Source organism: Canis aureus, chromosome X (assembly GCF_053574225.1).
Source record: "Canis aureus isolate CA01 chromosome X, VMU_Caureus_v.1.0, whole genome shotgun sequence".
NCBI lineage: Eukaryota > Metazoa > Chordata > Mammalia > Carnivora > Canidae > Canis > Canis aureus.
In genome coordinates this window covers 32,283,323-32,305,518 of record NC_135649.1, presented here as the reverse complement: position 1 = coordinate 32,305,518, position 22,196 = coordinate 32,283,323, and the positions used below count along the sequence as shown (strand labels likewise).

The 22,196-nt window shown below is 47.3% G+C and overlaps 1 protein-coding gene across 4 annotated transcripts in view; it reads right to left on the bottom strand.

The window, feature by feature from the left end:
- The window catches only part of SEPTIN6 (septin 6), a 67,226-nt gene that overhangs the window by 16,871 nt on the left and 28,159 nt on the right, over nucleotides 1-22,196 (bottom strand). For all 4 annotated transcript variants that reach the window (XM_077889321.1, XM_077889322.1, XM_077889323.1 and 1 more), the window contains exons 4-6: nucleotides 11,470-11,656; nucleotides 8,618-8,779; nucleotides 1,410-1,506 (exon numbers count right to left, since the gene is read on the bottom strand). In XM_077889321.1, the coding sequence (XP_077745447.1) occupies nucleotides 1,410-1,506; nucleotides 8,618-8,779; nucleotides 11,470-11,656 (446 nt within the window). The remainder of the gene's footprint in view (nucleotides 1-1,409; nucleotides 1,507-8,617; nucleotides 8,780-11,469; nucleotides 11,657-22,196) is intronic.

Here is a 22,196-nt window from a genome sequence, read left to right as displayed (position 1 = left end):
AACTCACTCCCAGTTAGGACTCTGGGTCCAGGAACCATTCACAAATGTTCCTCAGATGGCAGAGAAGACCAAAACCTAGCACAGCTCTGATAACCAGTCTTGTCCTACCTATGGAAAATCTAGCGATCACTGGAGAGTCTATGGCATGCCCTAAAGCATGCTAGCCTTGTATGCAAGATGGACAATTTCTCACCCACTTCCCGTTGTTTGTTCAGTGGCAGGGATGAGGGTGCAGTGAATCAGCCAGCCTCTCACACATGGTGCCCCTGTGCTCAGAGACCCAGCCTATAGCTGAAGACTTGAAGACACCTCTTCCTCCAATGGCAGCGTCCCAGGCCTTGCTTCATCCATAGAACTGACTAGTCCCACGGGTAGCTTATGCCGTGGTCAGGCACACCATGAAAGGAAGTTTCCTGAGTGTATATACATCTGTTTTGAAATTGTATAATAACCATATATATATGTATATATATACAAATATATATATACACACATACAGAAATAAAGAAGAAATTAATAACAATGTGTCTATAACGCAGGTGAAATAGTACCAGCACCTTGTGTCTCTTGACCTGGTCTTGAAAGAGACTTAACCACTATCCTGATTTGGGCTTTATCATCCTTCCTTTCTCTCTCTTTTTTTTTTTTAATTTTATTTATTTATTCATGAGAGACACACACACAGAGAGAGAGGCAGAGACACAGGCAGAAGGAGAAGCAGGCTCCATGCGGGAGCCCTATGTGGGACTCGATCCCAGGACTCCAGGATCACGCCCTGGGCTAAAGGCGGCGCTAAACTGCTGAGCCACCCGGGCTGCCTTATTATCCTTTTTCTTTATAGTTTCGTCACTTATGTACGAATTACTCAAAATATAGATCTTGTTCCATTTTGTCTACTTTGGGAATTCATATCGATGGAATCACATGGCATGCATTCTTCTATGATTTATTGCGTTCAACATTATGTTTCTGAGGTTCATTCGTGCAGCAGTAACTATAATCCATTCATTTTCACCACTGTCTGACATCCCATTAGATGAACATTTTGCAATTCATCTGATTTATTTTTGGTGGATATCTGGGTTGTTTGCTGATCATCTGCTATATTCTTGTACGTCTCCTAGTGCCCTTGGGCCAATACACATGCTTTCTCACATATTCCTTCTTACCTGGCTCCCCCTACATGTGTTTTTGTTTTAGGAATGCTTTCTCCATGAGGGACAAAGAGAGCTTGCTCACAGCAGAGAATCCAGGTGTGGGGCCAGAGTTTGCCCATCGCTGCCAGAAGCCCAAGCCAAAGGAGTACAGACCAGGGGACAAATTAGGGACTGGTCACATAACGGCTGGAGACAAGGAACGAGGCAGATGGCAGGGGCTCCCCAGGCCCCATCTCCCAGAGACTCACTCACCCTGCACCGTGCCCCAAGGATACTGCCGTGCCTTCATCATCTTGTTGCCTATCTTCAGCTCCTCCGTGCTACCGATGACAGCAAATGGCAGATGGGCCTGGAACAGAAGGCAAACTGGCTCAGAGCAGAGCTCCGGGAGGGAGGCGCCCAGCATCCCTTGATATGACCATGGCCCAGGCTCCGGGGCCTTGGGCCCATCACACTGTGGTGTCCCTCCCCATCACCATCACCAAGAGGCATTTTTTCAGCTCTGAGCTGTGTGGGGCTAAGAGGCCTAGTCCAAGCTTCCACCGTTCAGAAATTCTCAATGACATGGCCGAGCAGAGAGAACAGACAAAGATGAAAAATAAGCAGAATGAGCAGATACACAGATGAGCATGCTTTTCAGAATACACAGGTACTGAGGGGTAAAGCCTTTGGAAGGTGGCTAAATGGGATGAGGGGGGCTAACAGGGACTGAGAGGGCAAGGATCGCTGCCCCCTCCCTGGGGTGTGAGAGCTGCAGGAGCCGGGATGTACTGCAATCACACTGTGGACTGAGTTGTATGTTCCTCATTTTCAAGGTTCCCTGAAGCAAGAGCTCACACTGAACTCTTGAGTCTAGAAGTCCACAAGTATTTTCCCACATGCTCATAACTGTGCTGAGTTGTTTTAAATGCCCTAAGGGAGACAAAAGAAGTAGAAGACACTCTAGGAGCTTATCTTGTTCAGAGCACCTGAATTGCACACCCAGAATCATATAAGACACAGTATGACCAAGGGCTCAAATGTAGGGTCTTATACCTGCACACAGAAGGTGCTTAATAAATACTACTTGAATGGCAGTAGCAGGGCCAAAAACAGGAGAGGAAAGAAAGGCAAAGTACAGAGGCACCTGGATGGCTCAGTGGTTGAGCATCTGCCTTTGGCTCAGGTCGTGATCCCAGGGTCCTGGGATCGAGTCCTGCATCAGGCTCCCCACAGGGATCCTGCTTCTCCCTCTGCCTATGTGTCTGCCTCTCTGTGTCTCTCATGAATAAATAAATAAAATCTTAAAAAAAAAGAAAATAAAGGCACAGTACAAACTCAGGAGTATGAGTGTGGTGCCTGCAGGGTGATAAGGAGCTGGGCCTGGCTGATGAAGGCTTTGTAGGTCCAAGAAGAGGCAACTAACTGCCCCCAACAGGTAGCATGGAGCTTGGGAACTGCCTCTGGTGCCCAGTCTCTCAGGGAGCTGGCCAAGTTATAAGTGCTATGATCACTGGCTAAGAGGAACCACTGAATAAATACTGTTGACCAATATTGTTTACAAAAATAAATAGTGGGTGAAGCTTCACCCAAAAGGGCTTTACACAGACAAGGGAAAGTCCACTGGAGCAAGCTTTCTGAGCTTGCTTGGAGAAACAGGTCTCAAGCACAGATATTTGGACTCGTTTGCTTACTCATCCATGCTACAAGTATTTACTGAGTCCCTACTATGTGCTAGGTATCAATAGTACAACGTTGAAAAAAATCTGCGAGCCTGCTCCTGGGGAGTACACAGTCTGGTACGGGAGAAAGACGTGCCCATAATAATAATACAGTAAAGTCTAGACTATAGACAGAAGTTCGAGAGCTGGAGGATCAGAGGGAGCAGCTTACTTCATGAAGTCACAGCAGGCTTCACAGAGGAGGTAGTAGCAATTATACCAATAGTTGGGGCACCTGGGTGGCTCAGTGGTTGAGTGTCTGCCTTCGGATCAGGTCATGATCCCGGGGTCCTGGGATCGAGTCCCACATCAGGCTCCCCACAGGGAACCTGCTTCTCCCTCTGCCTATGTCTCTGCCACCCTCTCTGTATCTCTCATAAATAAATCCAAAAAATTCATACCAACAGTTGTGGTAGCTATAGAACTGGTGTGAGCAGCAGCAGCAGCTTAGGCAGCTCTAGGTCCCACCTGTCAGGTCCTCTACCTGGCATGGCATCATTTTGTTGATCCTTTCCAACAGCACTGTGGAGTTAGGTATTATCAGCCCCATTTTATAGACAAGGAAACTGAGGTCCAGTTGCCAGCAGGCACACAATAGCAGGGGCCAGAGTAGGGATGGGACCCAGAACTCACTGGCTTCAAAGCCCACCACTGGACTTTGAAGTGGCCTGCCACTCTCACCTAGGGGGTTTGAGCAGCAGATGATGTGAGCACTCTCAAACCCTGGAGTGCCCCTGCGGCTCAAAGCCAGGTTATCAGAAGCAGTTCAATTCTGACAAACCTACAGCAAATGTCTTTTGCTTGCTGAATCAGTGTGCTGATGTCATAGCCACTCCCCCCCCTTTATTCTCTTTAGCATCTGCCCCCCCCACCTCCAAGAATATTCTTCAGAGTGGAAAACCACAGGACTTAACCGGGAACTCAGCTCCAGGACACCCGCAAGTTCCCGAGGTGCTCGGCCATCCTGCAGAGGTGGCTCTCCCATTACCCCCTCTCAGCTGCTCTGAGTATCACCTCAGCAGACCCCTCCAGGCCTTCCCCCTGGCTGTGCCTGAAGTGGGGATGTGGAAAGAAGGAGGGATGAGGTTATGGATATATGGAAGACGGGCCAGGCTGGACACAGCAAATGCTACATTGGTCCTGGGGTGGGGGTGGGGGTCTGAACAAGAGGGTCATTGGGAGTGCGACACATGGGGTGTTGGGGGGCCCCGAAGTCCTGACAACCCTGCCCAAGGGCCAGAGCTTTGTCGGAGGGACAAAGCCGGCTTTGTCGGAGGGACATCCAGGCACCACCGTCCATTCCCACTCAGGGCCCCACAACATGTTGGGAAGCTCAGATCCACCCCCAAGCACTTTCTGGGGGAAAATGCTGCCCCTCCTGCCAAGACCCAACGCTTCAGCCACATAACACAAAAGAGCCAGAGGGCGACCATGGCAGAGGGCTAGACCGAGGGAGGAGGTGAGAAAGAGAACCTTCTGGAGCATCCCTGACTCTCAGCTGAAAGTGATAGAGGAGGGTGTGTGAAGTGGGTGGGGACTTCTCTGGGCTAAAGAGGAAAGGAAGGAAAAAAATCTGAGAATAAAGGCATTAAAGAAAACACACACACACATCAGTTTTTTATTCCCTTGAGCCTGTTATATTTATCCCCGCAAGACATTGTTAGTTAGGATGACAGGGTCACTTGCTTCCTCTCTTCCTTATAGCGCTGTCAATCTGTCAATCCCCACACTAAGGCACAGCTCCCGCCACAGCAGCTTCGGGGCTCCTGAGACCTCCCCCAGCACACTCTTGGCAACTGGCATCAATGTCTGTTTCGAGAAGCATATGCCAGGGTAATTTTTCTGAGTGCTCCCAGGCAGATCTCACTGGCTTCTCATGACAACTATACAGGGCGGTTCTCAAACACCCCACTTGTGATTAGGGGGAAACGACTTGCCCAGGTCCGTAAGTCCTGTGCCCAAATCTTCCCAGGGAGCAGTAAAGCCACCATGCTTTTGCTGCCAGCCTCTCCTAGTTGCCCGCAGCAGCCTGCAGCCTGCCTCCTGGCTAAACAGCATCTGCTGGAAGTCACCTAACCATGCAGGGCGGGAAATCACGGAGCCAGGCTTTGGCCCTCTTTCTGCTGCTCTTCAGAGACTGGTGGCTTTGACCACCAGGAGAGAGTCGAGCAGAGCAAGGAGACGGTAAACCATCCAACCGACCACATTCCCAGGGGTGACACTTTGTTTGTGTGGGCCCAGGGAGGAGACTCTGCTGGCTGCAGGGACTGAAACACGGGCAGATGTGCCTCCAGATGTCAGACGTCCTGTCTCCGAAAATTCCAACAGATACTCTCAAGCCTCCTCTTGGAAGCCTGTTCTCAGATTCACTACCTTTCCAGTATTGTGTCTACCTTAAATTCTTCTCTATAGGGCAGCCCCGGGGGCCCAGCAATTTAGCGCCGCCTTAGGCCCAGGGTGTGATCCTGGAGACCCAGGATCGAGTCCCACATCGGGCTCCCTTCAAGGAGCCTGCTTCTCCCTCTGCCTGTGTCTCTGCCTCTCTCTCTCTGTGTCTCTCATGAATAAATAATATCTTAAAAAAGATTGCTCTCCATATATTTTAAAGTGTTTGATGATCCAATTGGCACGAATTATTCTATTCCAGTTCCAGTACATCCTTTAGAGTTGGGAAGCTGGATGACTGTTCTCCTCGCCCTGGTGAAATAGAGACTGTTGGGACTGTTTATTCCTTGTCTGAGAATAACCTGATCAGGAGTGGCTTCCTCTCAGTGAGGACACGATTTCCGAGGCATGCTGCTGCTTATGCCCATCCCCATTTCAGGCTCCTGCTGCCGACTGAGCAAAAGCACTGCTCAATCCTCTCTCAAGTCGACCTTGGGTGATTCCCACAAAAGTACATGCAAACATTGGAAATGGCACTGCTGCCTTGGACAAGGGACAAGCTTATGGCTGTGGGTCTCCCTGTGATCCACGTGCTCTCACTGGGCTTCTATGCTTTTGGGGGAGCCAAACCCAAGACCTCACAGATGGCCAACAGACCGAGCCAAGTCAAGTAACTGGGCCTATGCCCTCCCTGGCCGCTGGCCATGGTTTGAGCCATTCAAAGAACAACATTCAATTTGAACAACATAGCAATTTTTATCATTAAAGTCTACAGCCTTGAAAGTTATCAGAGCATGGGTTGAAGAAGCATGCAACAAGACCTCTCACTCCCTTCTCTCACTGACCCCCAATCTGAAGCCATTTTTCAGACCCACCTACAGGCCGAGAGGGAGGCTGAGACCTCATTACTCTTATTTCCCACCATGCAAATCCCTAGTGGGGAGCAGTGGCATGCCTGTATGCTCTTCTCCACTTAGGCAAGAGGCTTCTTCCACTTCTAAATCCAGTCCCCATGATGATTGGCTGGAATCAAATCCAGAATTGAAAGGCCAGTACCCATTCCTCCTACCACCCGCACCCGAGATATTGATGATGCAGCTTCATACACCACAGCTTGTCTGAAGACCTTGGGGACTTTCAACAGTTGTTCTAGTGGCAGACAGGTTAAGTCATCCCACATATGCATGTTAGAGCAGCGACTCCCCACCCTTTCCCCATCACAAGAGATAACACGTGGCATTCACATGCATGCCCCTTCCCACGGACATGCCCAATTCCAGGCACACTCTTCCCCACTCAAAAAAGCACAGTGGGATGTCAAGGAATGAGTGCTGAGTGACGTTATTATGGGGATAATCCTAAATCCACTCAAATTTAGTTTTTTTTTTTAATATTTCATTTATTTATTTGAGAAAGAAATAGAGCAAGTGTGTGCACAGAGAGGGAGAAGCAGACCCCTCAGTGATCAGGGAGCCCAACATGGGGCTCAGTCCCAGGACCCCCGGATCATGACCTGAGCCAAAGGCAGATACTTCACTGACTGAGCCACCCAGGCATCCCTCAAATTTAGTTTTTCAAAGTGAAACACTGGCATACTTTGGACTGTTATAAGAAATGACACAGAACTTCTTCACAGCCAAAACAGCGTGGTTGAGAACCACTGCTTCACAGCACGAGAAGTTTCCAACCCTGAGGCTGAGCCTACCTACCCTAAGTTCAATCAGGAGGGCACAGCTGGGTGCAGAACAGAGCCCAAAATGACTGTCATTCCTGATTCACAATGTAGTGAGCTGTCGTTTGGGGCGAGGTCTTGAGATTGCTGACAATCCTTTACCCTATTTATTTGTAGCAAATCAAATCACCAGTCTGAAAGCTACCTGGTGACATAGGGCACCCAAGTTTGAAGGTATCTACTAGGGCCTGATGCTCTGAAGTGACTAAGTGCTTCCAGACATCAATGCCAGTGACACCAGAAGACGCTTCCCTCGAGGTTCCCCTTTTTCTGCAGGCTAGGCACCCTTTCAGGTTTCCTCATCACAACAGAGCCTGGTTCTCATAGAAGTGCCCAGACTGCTTGAGAGGAGAAGTGTTCATCTTTCTGTTCCCCCTTTTTTCATGCTCATGATGGGTCAGAGAGGATAGGACTCCACCCACACCAATCCATGCATCCTTACTCATAGGCCACAGGAGTCAAAAGATGATGAGGGACTCCTAATAATGAACATATCTCAGGTTGTACCGATGGGCGGGCAGGCCAGTCAAGACAAGGACTTGCTGCCCCGCTGCTCATTTGTTGGCCAAATTCTAAGAGGTAGCAACTGATACCATAATGATAACTCAGGGGCGGTGGCGGCAGCAGGAAAGTTTTCTAAAAATGGCTTTTACTGCAAGGCTTTCCTGAGTTTGGTTATGCCCAGGCATTATGTCATTAGGAAAAACTGATGCCTCTCAACAGAGGGAAAAAAAAAAGTCTGTTCCCAAAGCAGAGGCTTTCTGAAAGCTATTAGCTGTCTCCTTGAAATCACAACATTGAAGATTTCGCAGCAACAGCATCAACATGTTGTAAAGAAGCATGAGGAGATGTTTGACTGCCCGCCTTGCTCATTACTCATTCCTCTAGTTGGGGGGGTTAGCAGAAGAGGAGAGGAAAGATGGCAAGTCAGGGTGTTTTTTTTTTTTATTCATTCACACTTAATAAAGCAAAGCATAACCCTGAAACTTACGGGCACTGGGAGGGGGGGCACTTGACAGGATGAGCACTGGGTGTTATTCTGTATGTTGGTAAATTGAACACCAATAAAAAGTAAATTTATTAAACAAAAGAAAACCCTGAAACTTAAAAATTACATTTCTCTGGTCACAAGAAAAATTGGAGGCTATATGTCATTCCTCCCTTCCCGGGGGTTGAGAGCTCGATTATCTGAGTACATATTATCCTGGAAGTCTCGGAAGCCAGCCAGCTTTTTCGCTGATTGTCATGGCACTGTTTTGGTCAGAGAGGAGAACCGGTTGCCTTTCTGGCAGTCCCCACAGGGGGTGGGGGGGTGCTGGCTTAGACTGAAGCAGCACCAAAGAGGAAAGTGGAAGGAGAGGTCTGAATCTCCAGCTCCAGACTCTTCCTCAGGTTGGCCTTTCCCTCCCTCGGTCTCTGGCTATTAATCTCTGCCTCTCTGAGGCTTTGAAGCCATCACCGCTAAGGGAGAAGAGCTGTTCTGGTTCTGGATTCTTTCTCACAAACCCCTGAGATTTAGATGATCGAGAGTCGACCGCGCTAAAATGGACTGTGATGTTCAGCGGCTTGTTTGTAAAATAATGACAATAGAAATAAGCAGCAAATGGTCAGAAAGATGAACGAACCCCTGTGCTCCCACTCACGTTCATGGTTCCGTTGATCTCTGCCACAGACTCATCATCTGTAGGGAATTGGTAGATCTGGACCCCATTGCTGACAAGTTCGCTGGTGATTTTGATTTTGAACTTTGTTAGCTCACTCTTAGAGATGGCATCTGATTTGGCAATGATAGGGATGATGTTCACCTAGGGAAGGGAGGAGCAAAGCAGGATCATTGTTGGTAATCTGCAACCCATAGCAGCATGACAGAGGACTTCCACCAGGTGCCAGAAGGAACAGCTCGACCCAATGGTCCAGAACTGGCCACCTCCGTCGCCAAAGAACAATATGACAAATGACAATGGGTGCTGCTTACTAAGCGCTGAGTACTGAACTAAGTGCTTTGACATGGATTAACACAATGAGTCCTGACAACAACCCTCTCACTTTACCGATGAGAAACTGAGGCGTAGAGAGGCTAAGTAACTTGTCCAAGGCAGGTAAATAGCAGAACTGAGATCCAGATCCAAGTTTAGCCTTATTCCTAAATCCACAGTCTTAGCCAGCTCAGTTCCAAATTGATGAGCTGTGTGATATTTTCCTTATCAAGATCACCACTTGGGTGATTCCAAAGCAGAAAGATGACAGTTGGGGATCTGTGGTTGACAAGGAGGGGAGGTGGCGACTCCTTGTAAAAAGTAAATTGTCCCAACCTATCCAGTGCAGGTGAGCCCCAGGATTTTAGGGACCCATCCCCATGGGCCACGGCAGGGAAGGGAGGCAGGGCAGAGCTCCGTGCAGATGCTCACCTGGCAGCAAACATGCGAACCAGCCCAGCTGGATGAAGATGACCCTCTCAGTTACCAGTGTGATCCGAGACTTAATGCAAAAAGAGGTATACTGCCTGAGTTTCACGATTAATTTCTGCATAAAGCAAGCAGATTTATGTGCCCAATATCAGACAGCAGGATGAAGGCCTAATGCTACCCCAAAGTTCAATCCACCTGAACCCTGCTCCTTGAAGTTACTCCAAGGAGAGACAAGGCTTTTGCTGAGGGAAGGGAAAGAATGGTGAAATGCACATGCATTTGTGAGCCAGAGCACACCTAAGCTCAGGTGCCCAGGGAGAACATGGGTGTCCCCGCCAGCAGACTCCGGCGGGGCAACACGGATAGTGCTTGGGCCCCAGAAGGAGCTCTACACTTGGAACCTGAAATCGCCTGCTTTACGCTTTTGCCTTCGGAGTAGCCATAAAGGCTGCCACCAGTTTCACATGCTAGGTCAAAGAAAGATTGGACCTTATAGGCACCCTCCTTGAAGTCTTTGCAGGAGGATGGCGGGTCAAAGCCCTTGCCAAGGTAGAACAGCAGGCAGAGCCAATCCGCCCTGTCACTTTCCACCATGTCCCCATCGACACTACAAGCATATGCCAAGGCTGCTTAACTTCAACCGACCCACGCCCCAGGTCACCAGCGCATGGCTCTCTGCTGCCCTATACAGGACATGCAGGGCATAGCGACATTTCCAGAGCAGCCCCCTTACTGGTGGGTGGGGAGCTCATTGCTGTAAAAAAAAAAAAAAAGAAAGAAAAGAAAAAAATCACTCCTATTTTGATTTAAGCTCAATATCGGTTTTTATCACGTATATGCTACTACATAATGCCTATCAGTTAGAAATGTCAGAAAATAAAATGCCTTGGAGTCAGAGAGAGCCAGGTCCGAATCACAGACCCATTACAAGTTGTCTGACCTGGAACGAGCTACTTCATTCTCCGTGCCTCACTCTTCTCATGAGGAAATGGGAACAACAGTATCCACCACACTGGATAATACTGGAAGGATGAAATAAAGTAATGCATACTAAGTACTCATCCCAGGGCCAGGCACATATGAAATGCTAGCGGAAAATGTATTCGGCTTTTGAAAGAATCCTGTGTCAATTCTTCTGTGCAGCCAACAGTCCTTTCACATGAAGAATCCTCGTCTGATTTCTACCTGGCATGGCACTTTCATTTTTCAGTTCCTTTTAGAGCAGGACATGACTGATTCACACAGCCATCTTTCTCAGGAATAGAGGCCATAGAACTTGGTTCCATGGATCTGAGTTCGAATCTAGCCTCTACCTGGAGCTAGCTATATGACAACAGGCAGGTCCCTGCACCTCTTAGAGCCTCGGTTTCCCCTTCCGTGAGTGGGGAATAATGATAATGCTTGCCTTACTGGCTTGTGAAAATTCAAGGAGGTACTCCAGGGGGTACGTGCACAGCAGTGCTTGAGGATTTAACAAATGTTAGCTGCTGTTACTAAAATTATAATTGATAATAAAAGCAATAACTTTCCAAGTCCAGTTTGCATGTCTGATTCTCGTCCAGGCCAGTTAATCCTGGGGCAAAGGAAAAACATCTTTCCGTCCCAAAAGGCTGAGCCCCTAGACCTAAACGGCCACCTTGCTCACAGTCACCCTTGACACCCCTAGATGGATCAGGGCAGAAAGACAGCTCAGGGCAAACCCATGCCATCATGCAGGGAAGACGGATCACAAAGCACACCACACAGGTGCTGGATCAATACCACCATTTTGGGACGTCTGGGTGGCTCAGTGGTTGAGTGTCTGCCTTCGGCTCAGGGCCTGATCCCAGAGTCCTGGGATCAAGTCCTGCATTGGGCTCCCCATGGGGAACCTGCTTCTCCTTCTGTCTCTGCTTCTCTCTCTGTGTCTCTTATGACTAAATAAATATTTTTTTAAATACCACCATCTTTCTGGAGGGACAGGGAATGAAGGAGAGGATGAGGCCACAAATTGTCTCCTGGAACCCGGCACATATGTGGCAAGAGAGATCAGTAAGAGTGATTCCGGTGTGCCCAGCCTCCCGCCGGCCCTCGCCCCTGCTGCGCACCTTACTATCCAGCTTCTTCATGGTCACCAGGTCCAGAGACTTCAGGGAATGGCCCGTGGGGGCGATGAAGTACAAGCAGGCGTGGATTCGGGAGTCGTGGTAGGTGTGCAGTACCCTGCGGATCTTCAGCTCCTCCTGCAGGTAGGCTTCGAACTGGGCGTCGATGAATTCTACGATGGGCTTGTAGCTGGGGGTGGGATGCGGGGCGGGGAGGGGGAGAGCAAGGAAATGGCCTGACAGCTTCCAAAACCCCGGGTTTGGAGACAGTCCCTTTCCAAAGTTTAAAATGCCCTTGGTAACCTGACTTTCCCCTCCAGCTGGGTTCCTCCATCTCCCTTCGAAGGGCCGCCCACCCACAGTTGCTGCCAGTGGGCAGGAGACCTTGGCTCTGGAATGCCCACATCTCCCCTCTCATCCCAATCCTGCCCTCCCAGACCTCGGGGTCATGGAATGTCCACCTCCTCTTCCATACAGCCTTCCCCACTTCCCCATTTCTGCCAGAAATCCCTACCGCGACCCCAGAGCATAAAAAATAATAATTATGCTATTGGATCGCTTCCTCTGGTTTTACCAGGATTGCTGTTCCCTCAGATAGACTGCATCCCTCTGAGGGGCAGAGACCATGGAGGGCACTTGTCTACACTGTGTGGGGCCCCAATGCCATGTAGAACCCACTGGCAGCGTCTGTGGGTGGACTGGTTCCACGTCTGTGCTTCATGAGTCTCACCCCAGTGCCTAGCATGGGAGCCGGCTACACAGTGGTGGCCAGGACGTCTCCTTGACCCAACGCTGGGGCATCTGGTCAGAATGCTCCGGGTGCTGCTCTGTCTTGCTGGGTTTACGGCACAGCCCACATAGCTCCCCTAAGATCCACATATTTTTCTCGTTCTCATTTCCCCCAAGAGTGTGACTTTAAAATCTAAGCATGTGGACAACATTTGGTAAAGAGTCTTCCCACCCCAACCCCCACTCCCTCCCAACCCCAGCTCACTGAGTCTCCAGGCCAGGTCCCCTTTATGACCCAGATTCTTGCCAGGGCGTCTTAAACAAGAGCCAGTCCTCCGCTCCTCCCTGTCCTGGGAAGCTTCTCTCTTCTCTCCCCGGCCATTCCTGCCACCCCTGCAGCTTCCTTCTGCTCTAACTAGGTCAGCTGGGCTTCAGCTCGGCCTCTCCCCCTCTGCCCACTGCCTTGCTGTCCAGGGCTTCCTCCCTTCAAGCCAGAGGAGGTTTGTTATCCAACCCTGGGGCAGTGAGCTTGCAGCTACCACTGCCAGATGGAAACACCATCAAAGGGAGCTGGGCCCAGCCAAGTCTTCCCACCTGCAGCAGCCCCCAACCTGAGCCTTTTTTGAAAGATCCCCGTGGTCGAGAAGGGAAAATAGCTTAAAAAAAAAAAAAGAATCACCAAATTCTAGATTCTGAGAGCTACAGACAGAGGAGAGATCCAGGTGCAAGGTATCTCTGGAGCCCCAGAGAAGAATCTAAAAATAAAATCTTTTTTTGCTTCTTTTGATCTGAGCCAAACATCATTCTGAAGGGTAACAGCATCCAAGAAACTCTTGGTTGTAGAGATCCTTAGAAGGTTCCTGAAGAATTAGGAGCAAGGCTGGGGGATGCATCCCTTAGACTTATCTAATTAATTTTCAGATGATTGGCTCATTTAAACTATCTAATCATGGCACTGCTTCTTTTTTTTCCTCCATTACATAGCTTCTCTTACTTCATTTTTTTTTTTTTTTGGTCTGCAAAAGGAACCAAAGGAGGGGAAAAAAGGTGCATTCTGAGCTTTTTCTCACCCTCCCCACCACCCCCACCCCAGCCCATCCCAGTATCTAGTGATACTGGGCCTATCTTTCTACTGCTGCCAGGCTCTTAGAGGTCTTGGAAGAGGTGCCTGGATCAGACCAGCCAAACCAGCCAATCAACCCACAGCATTTGGTTTAGACTAATCATAATGGCTGATTCATCTCTGTCTTACTCATCTGTGTATCATTGGTGACCAGTGTGGTCATCTGGAATATAGTATGGTCTCCGCCCCACTCTGTTGTAGTCTGGAATACAGTATGGTTTCTGCCTCCAGTCTATGATAAACCTTACTCCCATAGGTAGGCTCTGCACAAATGTTTCCTTCTCCTAGGTGACACCTGATTCTCCTCCGTCAAAGACCTGCCTTCCTTCATAGACCTTCTCAGCTGGAAATTTCTCCATCTCTCACACCCAAGTTCCATGGAGGGGTGGGGAGGGCAGCTTCCTTCTAGCTCATTACTCCCCAGCCTCCTACAATCTCTTCCATCTGCTACAAAACCCAGTCCCAAGGAGCGCCTGGGTGGCTCACTCCATCAAGCATCTGACTCTTGGTTTCTGTTCAGGTCGTGATTCAGGGTCATGAGATTGAGCCCTGCTGTGGGCTCCTCACTCAGCGGGGAGTCTGCTTGAGATTTTCCCTCGGGATGCCTGGGTGACTCAGTGGTTGAGCATCTGCCTTCGGCTCAGGTCATGATCCCGGGGCCTTGGAATCGAGTCCCACGTTGGACTCCCTGCAGGGAGTCTGCTTCTCCCTCTGCCTATGTCTCTGCCTCTCATGAATAAATAAATAATCTTAAAAAAAAAAGTGATTCTCCCTCTCCCTCTGCCGCAACCCCCACTGGCGTGCATGTGCTCTTTTTTTCCAAAATAGTCTTTCTTTAAAAATTTTTTATTTATTTATGATAGTCACACACACACACACACACACACACACACACACACAGAGAGAGAGAGAAGCAGGTACAAAATAGTCTTTAAAAAAAAAAAAAAACAGCTTCAACATGATCCACCCCTCCTCGTCACTACTGTTTGGCTTTCATGTTTTAGGGCAGGAGCTCTTAACCAGGGCTCCAGACTTCCAAGGGAAGAAGACTTCCAATGGAAAGAATTCATAGGATCCACAAAGTTGGATAGGAAAAAAAAATCTTCTTCACTAAGCGCTCTCAGTGGTTCCTTCAGGTACAAACATGGGTAACAATCTATAGTAATTTTAAGCAGTACCTGTGATTTCACAGGCAATAGAAATCACTGATATTTTTGCTTCCAATCACAAGTTGTTGCAAATATCTCAAAATAGCAGTTATACTTACACGACTTCTAAATTATGATAGTTATTAGAGCTGCACACATACGTATTATTTCAGGAACTAATAAAGAAGGACATGGATTACTAAATAACAATTTGAAAATATTTTGGGAACTGTATTTTTAGTATAACTGGCATGTTTTAGGCATTTAAAATCTAAGAATGAGGTCCATAGGCCTCACTAGATTGCTAAAGAGGCCAAAAGCACAAAGAATTCATGGTCTGGACACTACATCTTATTCCTTTCAATAACAGGGATAAAGAGTGACGGGGCAGGGGGACGCCTGGGTGGCTCAGCAGTTGGGTGTCTGCCTTTGACTCAGGGCGTGATCCCAGGGTCTGGGATCGAGTCCCACATCAGCCTCCTTGCAGGGAGCCTGCTTCTCCCTCTGCCTGTGTCTCTCCCCGTCTGTGTGTGTGTCTCTCATGAATAAATAAAATCTTTTTTTAAAAAGTGACTGGGAAGGCTTCCCAGACAATGTGATCTTTGAGCTGCATGGATGGGAATAAGAGAGCCATGGGCGAATTTGGGAGAAGAGCATTCCAGAGAGGAATAACAAAAGTAATGGTCCAGAGGCAGAAAAGAGCTTGAGGAGATTTGCCATAAAAAGAAGGCAAGGGGGGCACCTGGATGGCTCAGTGGTTGAGCATCTGCCTTTGGCTCAGGTCATGATCCCAAGGTCCTGAGATTGAGCATCACATTGGGCTCTCTGATCAGCGGGGGTCTGCTCCCTCTCCCTCTGCCCCCTCGCCCTGCCCCTGCTCTCTCTGTCTCTCAAATTACCAAAAAAAACTTTAATATTAAAAAAAAAGAAAGAAGGCAAGGGAGCTGGGAGCTAGTAGTGCAGGAAGGAAGAACAATGAAGTACTCACAATTGCCAAAAGATGAAAACAACCCAATGGCCATCAACTGATGACTGGCTAAACAAAAGTTGGGAGATCCATACAATGGAATATTATTCAGTCTCTAAAAGGAAGACAAGTCTGATGCATGCTGCCCGGGGGGGGGGGGGTGAACCTCGAAAACACCTTTCAAGTGAAAGAAATCAGACACAAAAGGTCGAATGTTGTATGATTCCACTTACATGAGGTGCCTACAATAGTCAGTCATCAAGAAAGAAAATAGAATCGTGGTTACCATGGAATGAGCGGAGAGAATGGAGAGTTAGCGTTTAATGTTTCCTTTTGGGGTGATGAGAATGCTTGGAACTAGGTGGTTGCACAGCCTTAATACTTTTGCACAGTATTAAGTGCCACTGAATTGTTCACTTTAAAATAGTTAATTGTATATTGTGGGAATTTCTCCTTATTAAAAACAAGAAGAGGGGCACCTGGGTGGCTCAGTTGGTTAACAGTCCGACTCTGGATCTCAGCTCAGGTCTTTCTTTTTTTTTAAGATTTTATTTATTTATTTATTTATTTATTTATTTATTTATTTATTCATTCATTCATTCATTCATTCATTCATTCATGAGAGACACAGGCAGAGGGAGACGCAGGCTCCCTATGGGGAGCCTGATGCGGGACTGGATCCTAGGACCCCGGGATCACGCCCTGACCTGAAGGCAGATGCTCAACCACTGAGCCACCCAGGCGTCCCTCAGCTCAGGTCTTGATCTCAGAGTCATGGGTTCAAGCCCCACGTTGGGCTCCATGCTGGGTGTGGAGTCTACTTAAAAAAAAATAAATAAAGGAAAAAACCCCAAGAATAGTAAAAGATGAAGCAAACAAGGTAGCAGGGGACAGATCACATAGGGTTTATGGGCAGGATATAGTAAGGGGTTTTTACTGTGAACAGGGTCTTCTGTTCCATAATGTTCTCTAGTTAGTTATTGTTGCTTGATAAGAAGTCCTTGGTTTTCTTCATGTCTGCCTATTTTGAAACTGGCTACCTAACCGAACTGTTATTCATTAGAATTGTTTTCCAGGTGATTGATTACCTCGGGTTTCTTAAACAGTCCTACTATAGAAAAATAATGATTTTACCTCTCGGTGAGCACTTTTCAATTGTCATCTTTCTAGACACTGTTGACCAGTTCCTTCTTGAAACACTGCCCTCTGACTTCATTGCCACCATTATCTCCTACCTCTAGAACTCTTCTTTCTCACTCACCTCAAATCTTGGCTTGTCTCGAAGGTTCCATCCTGGACCATCTTTCGCTGTCATTCCACATATTGCACACACCTATCCCTGAGTGGTCTCCCTCATTCCGGTGGCTGCAGCTGTCACCGCCTCCCAATCACACTTCCTAGACACCTCAGGGTGATCCCGGTCCCTCCCTCTCCCATGTGCCAGTCCTCTGGGCAGACACAGCCATCAGAGCCCCCCAACTCCTGCTAGAAACTCACAAAGCCCAGTCACAGACACTGTGCTTGAGCATAACCATCTCGGGCATTGGCACCAAGGTAGCACCAGGTCAGGTCTGCAGGAACAAAGCCAAAAATGATGACAGCTAATTTAGTCTATCACCCTCCCTGCAGTCACCTCTCCTTCCCTCCTCGGGAATCCCGAGTCTGCTCTGTCCTCCACGGACTCTCCCCCTGGAGCTCTCCTGCTTCACATGCTCTTGCACTGTGACCTCTGAAACCACCACCCCCAGAACCCTGATAAACGCAACTGCCTACAGTTTTGCCACTCAGGGTCTGGTCCTTGGACCAGCAGCACAGAGATGCCACCTGAGGCTTGTTGGAAATGCACAATCCCAGTCCCCAACCCAGACCTACAGGATCAGAGTCTGCATTTTCTCAAGAGCCTCGGGGGCTTGAATGCTTGAATGCAAGATGAAAGTTTAAGCAGCGCTGACCTCTATCAGCTTCCTTTTACAGAACTTGCCTACTTCTTTGCCCTAAATGGAAACCTAATCCCCTCTGTCCTACCCCCAGGATACCACCACCCTGAAGACCTCATTACGCAGCAGCCCTCTCTGGAGGAGGCTGCTCATTCTCCCACGACCTGGGTGCCTTGGGGTCAGCGGGGTGGGCATTCGTGTAGCTTCCCAGTGCCACTTCCAGACTGTTCCTCCACTACCTCAGTGTAAAACCTTTTCTTCATCTGAGACGTATTCCATCCTCTCCTGGTGGCACCTGACCCACAGTCTCTCTCTCCCCATCCTGGGTGACGGCCATGTGCTTGTAGACAACCCATCAACCTTCAGCCTCTCTTCCCTGATTGTCTGAACTCCACAACGTTCGGGCTCCCTCTACTGCAGCCGCCTACACACCTCACCATGAGCCAGACCAGCTTCCCCCAAGACAGCCTCTAACTTCCCGCTCTCTGGCCACAGCCTCACATCTTTCCAACACTCTTACATCCTGGATCTTTCACCTCATGGAATCCTCAGGTACCTTGACCTCTTTATTATCTCACAGGTGATCAGCCCCTTGCTGGCCTCATCTCCTTCTCGGCCCTGGCTGAACCCTTAACTGATTACCCGAACCACTTTTAGCCACACTTTCATCTCCACGATACCCCTGCCAACCACCCTACTGGCCCAGCAAACTGCTGCGATGAATCAATTTCAGGATCTGTCCTTCACTCCTACACTGAGGCTGCTCAAATTAGCTAGAGGCCATCACCAAAGTCTTTGCACCCAAAGCCATGGCCTCCAGCCTCAGAGAGAACAACAAGACAATGCCATTACTTGACCTTGATTGGCTGCATTTCCCATCACCTCCATTGGGCATTCCAAACTTTCACTACTTTCCTCAAGCTCCAAAACCTACTCGTGACATCTTCATTCTCACAAGATGGTCTTACCTCCTACGTTACCAACAAAATTTGGGCCATCAGCCTCACAGCAGCTAGATTCCCCTCTCCTCTAAAACTGAATCAGCCCTTCCTGACTGCCTTCTGACTGCCCCTCATAGTGTGCAAGGCCCATTGTCCTTCGTGCACTAGCTCTCATTCCTTTTAGGCTCTTTGAGAATCTTGCTTCATCTATTAGCTCCTCGCCCCCTACTGACTCTTTCTCCTCAACCTATAAACATGCTTAAGTCTTCCTGCATCTCAAAAGAAAGATCTTTCCTCAACCCAACCCCCTCAACTACCCATTTCTTCCCAACTGCTGCCCTTTCTTTTCCTCCCTTAGCAATCGAGTTTGTCTTTTGCATCTACCACAGGGCTTAGCATAAAACAGAAGTTCAATAAATGTGTAATGGGTAAGTGGGGAATTTTTTTTTTGGAAAGAACAATCTACTCATTCATTCCTTCTCATTCATTCCTCAACACATTGTAGACTGTTTTCTACCCTCGGCATCCTAGTTAACACATTCAATGGACACGTTTGGTCTTGAAAGATAAAAACTTAGAGGGTTTTTTTCTTTATTTTCCCCACCACATTTAGGGACAATTAGGTACTGAATACCCATGGTATGCCAGTTGGCTAACTTGCACGCATCCTAGAAGATTTCAAGACTTAGCTCAGCCATTCCTGAGCACCTCCTCTCCACCTTATCCCCCGACTGGGCTGTGCCGCTTGCCATTCTCATCCTCCATATGCCTTTGTTACTGTACTTACTACACTATGTAGAATTTGTATGCTACGTATTACCCCCTTCCACTAAACTACAAGTTCCTTATTTCTTAGTATTCCTGGCACCTGTACCTGACACACAGTTGGCATTTAGTATAATGTTATCAACTGTACTATATCCCCCAAATCAACTGGGTTACTAAGTGTGGTGGACTTTTTCTCTTTATCTGCCTCCTCCTCATCTCTGCCCTTGAAGCTTCTTATCCTGTTCAAGCTGTCTTCAGCTCAGCCTCAAAAACACGGCCCCTGGCTGGCTCAGTAGGAAGAGCGTGCTACTCTTGATTTCGGGGTCATGAGTTCGAGCCCCACATTGGGTGTAGAGATTACTACAAAAAATAAATAAACTTAAAAAAGAAAAAAAAAGTCACCCCTGACCTCTGCCTCCCTCTAGACACTGCCTTATCTCTTTTTTCCAGTTCAGGAAATCTTTTTAAATGAGCGGTCTACACCCACTTTATCTGCTTCCTTTTAAAAAATTTCATTCTTTTAAAAAAGTTTATTCTTAATTATGTGACTGATACATGTACTTATGCTCCCCTTCTCAGAGGTAACTACTATTTTCAGTTTGTTGGTTCACCTTGCAGATCTTTTTCTATGCATTTATGTGGGGGGGGGGAGTGTTTGATGTTTCATTAGGAATGGTGGATTAAAAAAAAAAGGAATGGTGGATTTATACAATTGGCATCATGATTTTGTATATTCTGCAACCTCTATTTTCACTTGATAACACATCCACGTGAGTGTGCACAGATCTACTGCATTCTTTTAAACTGCCAAATGTATGCCATAGTATGGCTGTACCATAGCTCATTTAGTTGCCCTACTGATGGAAATTTAAGCTGTTTAAAGATTTTTTTATTCCACATCCAATGCTGCAGTGAACATCCTTTCTGTAAGTTTTTCATGAACATGTGCAATTGTTTCTCTAGGCTGTATACCTAAAAGTGGAACTGCTGGATCATAAGGTATTCACATTTGAAGTTTTAATAGGTCCCACCGAATTTGCACTCTAAAACATCTGTATCAATTTATATTCCCAGCAACATGAATGAAGTGAACTGTATTAACGGCCATTTATATTTTTATCTCTTATTTTTCAAATCTGATGGATAAAAAATATTCCATTGTTTCATTTTGCACTTCCCTAATCACTGGTGACATTGGATGAGCATCAGTTCATATGTTAATTGGCGATTTATATTTCCCCTTCTGTCAATTACCTGTTTATTTCACATTGAATTGTAGAAGTTCTTTTTACATTTTAGAAAAATCCTTTCTTTATGATATAAGTTGCAAGTATTTTCTCTCTATTCATAGTTTGTTTTTACTTTTGTTTAGTCTTTCAATATGCAAAGGGTTTTTTTTATCTTAATAAGTTTAAATCTGTCGATCTTTTCTTATATGGCTTTGGGATTTTGTGTCACGATCAGAAAAGCCTTCTCTACCCCTAAAGCTATAAAAACATTCTGCTATATTTTCTCCTTATATTTTTAGAATTTGTTTTTAACCCATCTGGAATCTATTTTTGTGACTAGTGTTTGTGTGGGAGGGTCTCATTTTATTTTTTTCCTAATGGATTGCCTATTTTCCCAGCACATTTTCTTGAATAGTCCATTCTTTCCTTGCTCACTTACATATGCCAAATTCCCATATAAACGGGAATTTGATCTTGGTCTCGCTTTACTTATTGCTCTTTTTGCTATTCTGATGCCTTTACTAACTTATCTTCCATTCACTCATGGCAACTTAGCTTCCACCCACAACTTCCCTAGAATTATTATTCCTTAGTGTATTAATGACTTGCATGTTGCCAAACCCAAAGGATATTTTTTTTCAGTTCCATTTGTCATTCCCCCCATTAAGCTACATGGTATAACTCTCCCTCGATTCTTCTACCAAAGAAAGTCATAATCGTAACAATATCTTCTATTCATTAGTTACTTAGTGCCAGGCACTGTTTTTTTTTTAAGATTTGATTTATTTATTTGAGAGAGACAGAAAACGAGTGGAGGGGAGGGACAGAGGTAGAGAGGGAGAAGCAGACTCCCCGTGAAGCAGGGAGCCTGATGAGGGGCTTGATTCCAAGACCAGGGGATCATGACCTGAATCGAAGGCAGATGCTTTAACCAACTGAGCCACCCAGGTGCCACTGTGCCCAGCACTCTTGAAGCCTTTAATATGCCAAACATGTCAAGTATGCCTCACGTGACCCTCTAGGGTAGATATTAGTATTATGGTCATCCCCACTTTACAGGTGAAAAAACTGAGCCATAGAGAATTTAAGGGTCTTATAGTGTAAACTCTGAGAGTTGGTCTTTCTTTTCTGCCATGCAAGTGCCTGATTTAAGATTTATCGCTGAGGTATCCACTTCAAAGACAACTGACTATCTGGAATAAATACACTGCCAGCTACCTAAAGGTTAAGAGTCAGCCCTCCCTCCACAAACCACCCCTCACAGGGCTCCTTTGTTTTAGAAATCTTGATTGATTTCCATTAAGTGACCATTTGGGCCACTTGTTTTTTTCTCTTCTGCTGCCTTAAATTCTCGCTCTTGTGTTTTAAATTAACCCCCCCCAACCAGAGGATTCCCGGGTGGCTCAGTGGTTTAGCGCCGTGCCTTCGGCGTGATCCTGGAGTCCCCGCACCGAATCCCCGGATCAAGTCCCAGGATCGAGTCCCACACTGGGGTCCCTGCATGGAGCATGCTTCTCCCTCTGTTTGTGTCTCTGCCTCTCTCTCTCTCTGTGTCTCTCATGAATAAGTAAATAAAATCTTAAAAAATAAATTCACCCACCCAGAGCAAGCCCACCAAATCCTAGCCCTAAATCCTCCATCTCAATAAAAACAGAACCCCAGACCCATGCCCTCTCTCTCTTTCTCTACCCTGTGACCTCACCATGTGGTCCCAGGTGTGCCCTGTGCTTTCCCGGACCTGTGAATAATAAAACTTTTTGGTACCCTGATGGTTATTGCTGACCGCGTCTTGCAAGAACCACAAGGGCCAGACCAGCCACAACACTAGTTACCAAGAGGCTGAGAGAGGCACAAAACGCTGGTCCAACATCACCGGGCTAGTAGGTGG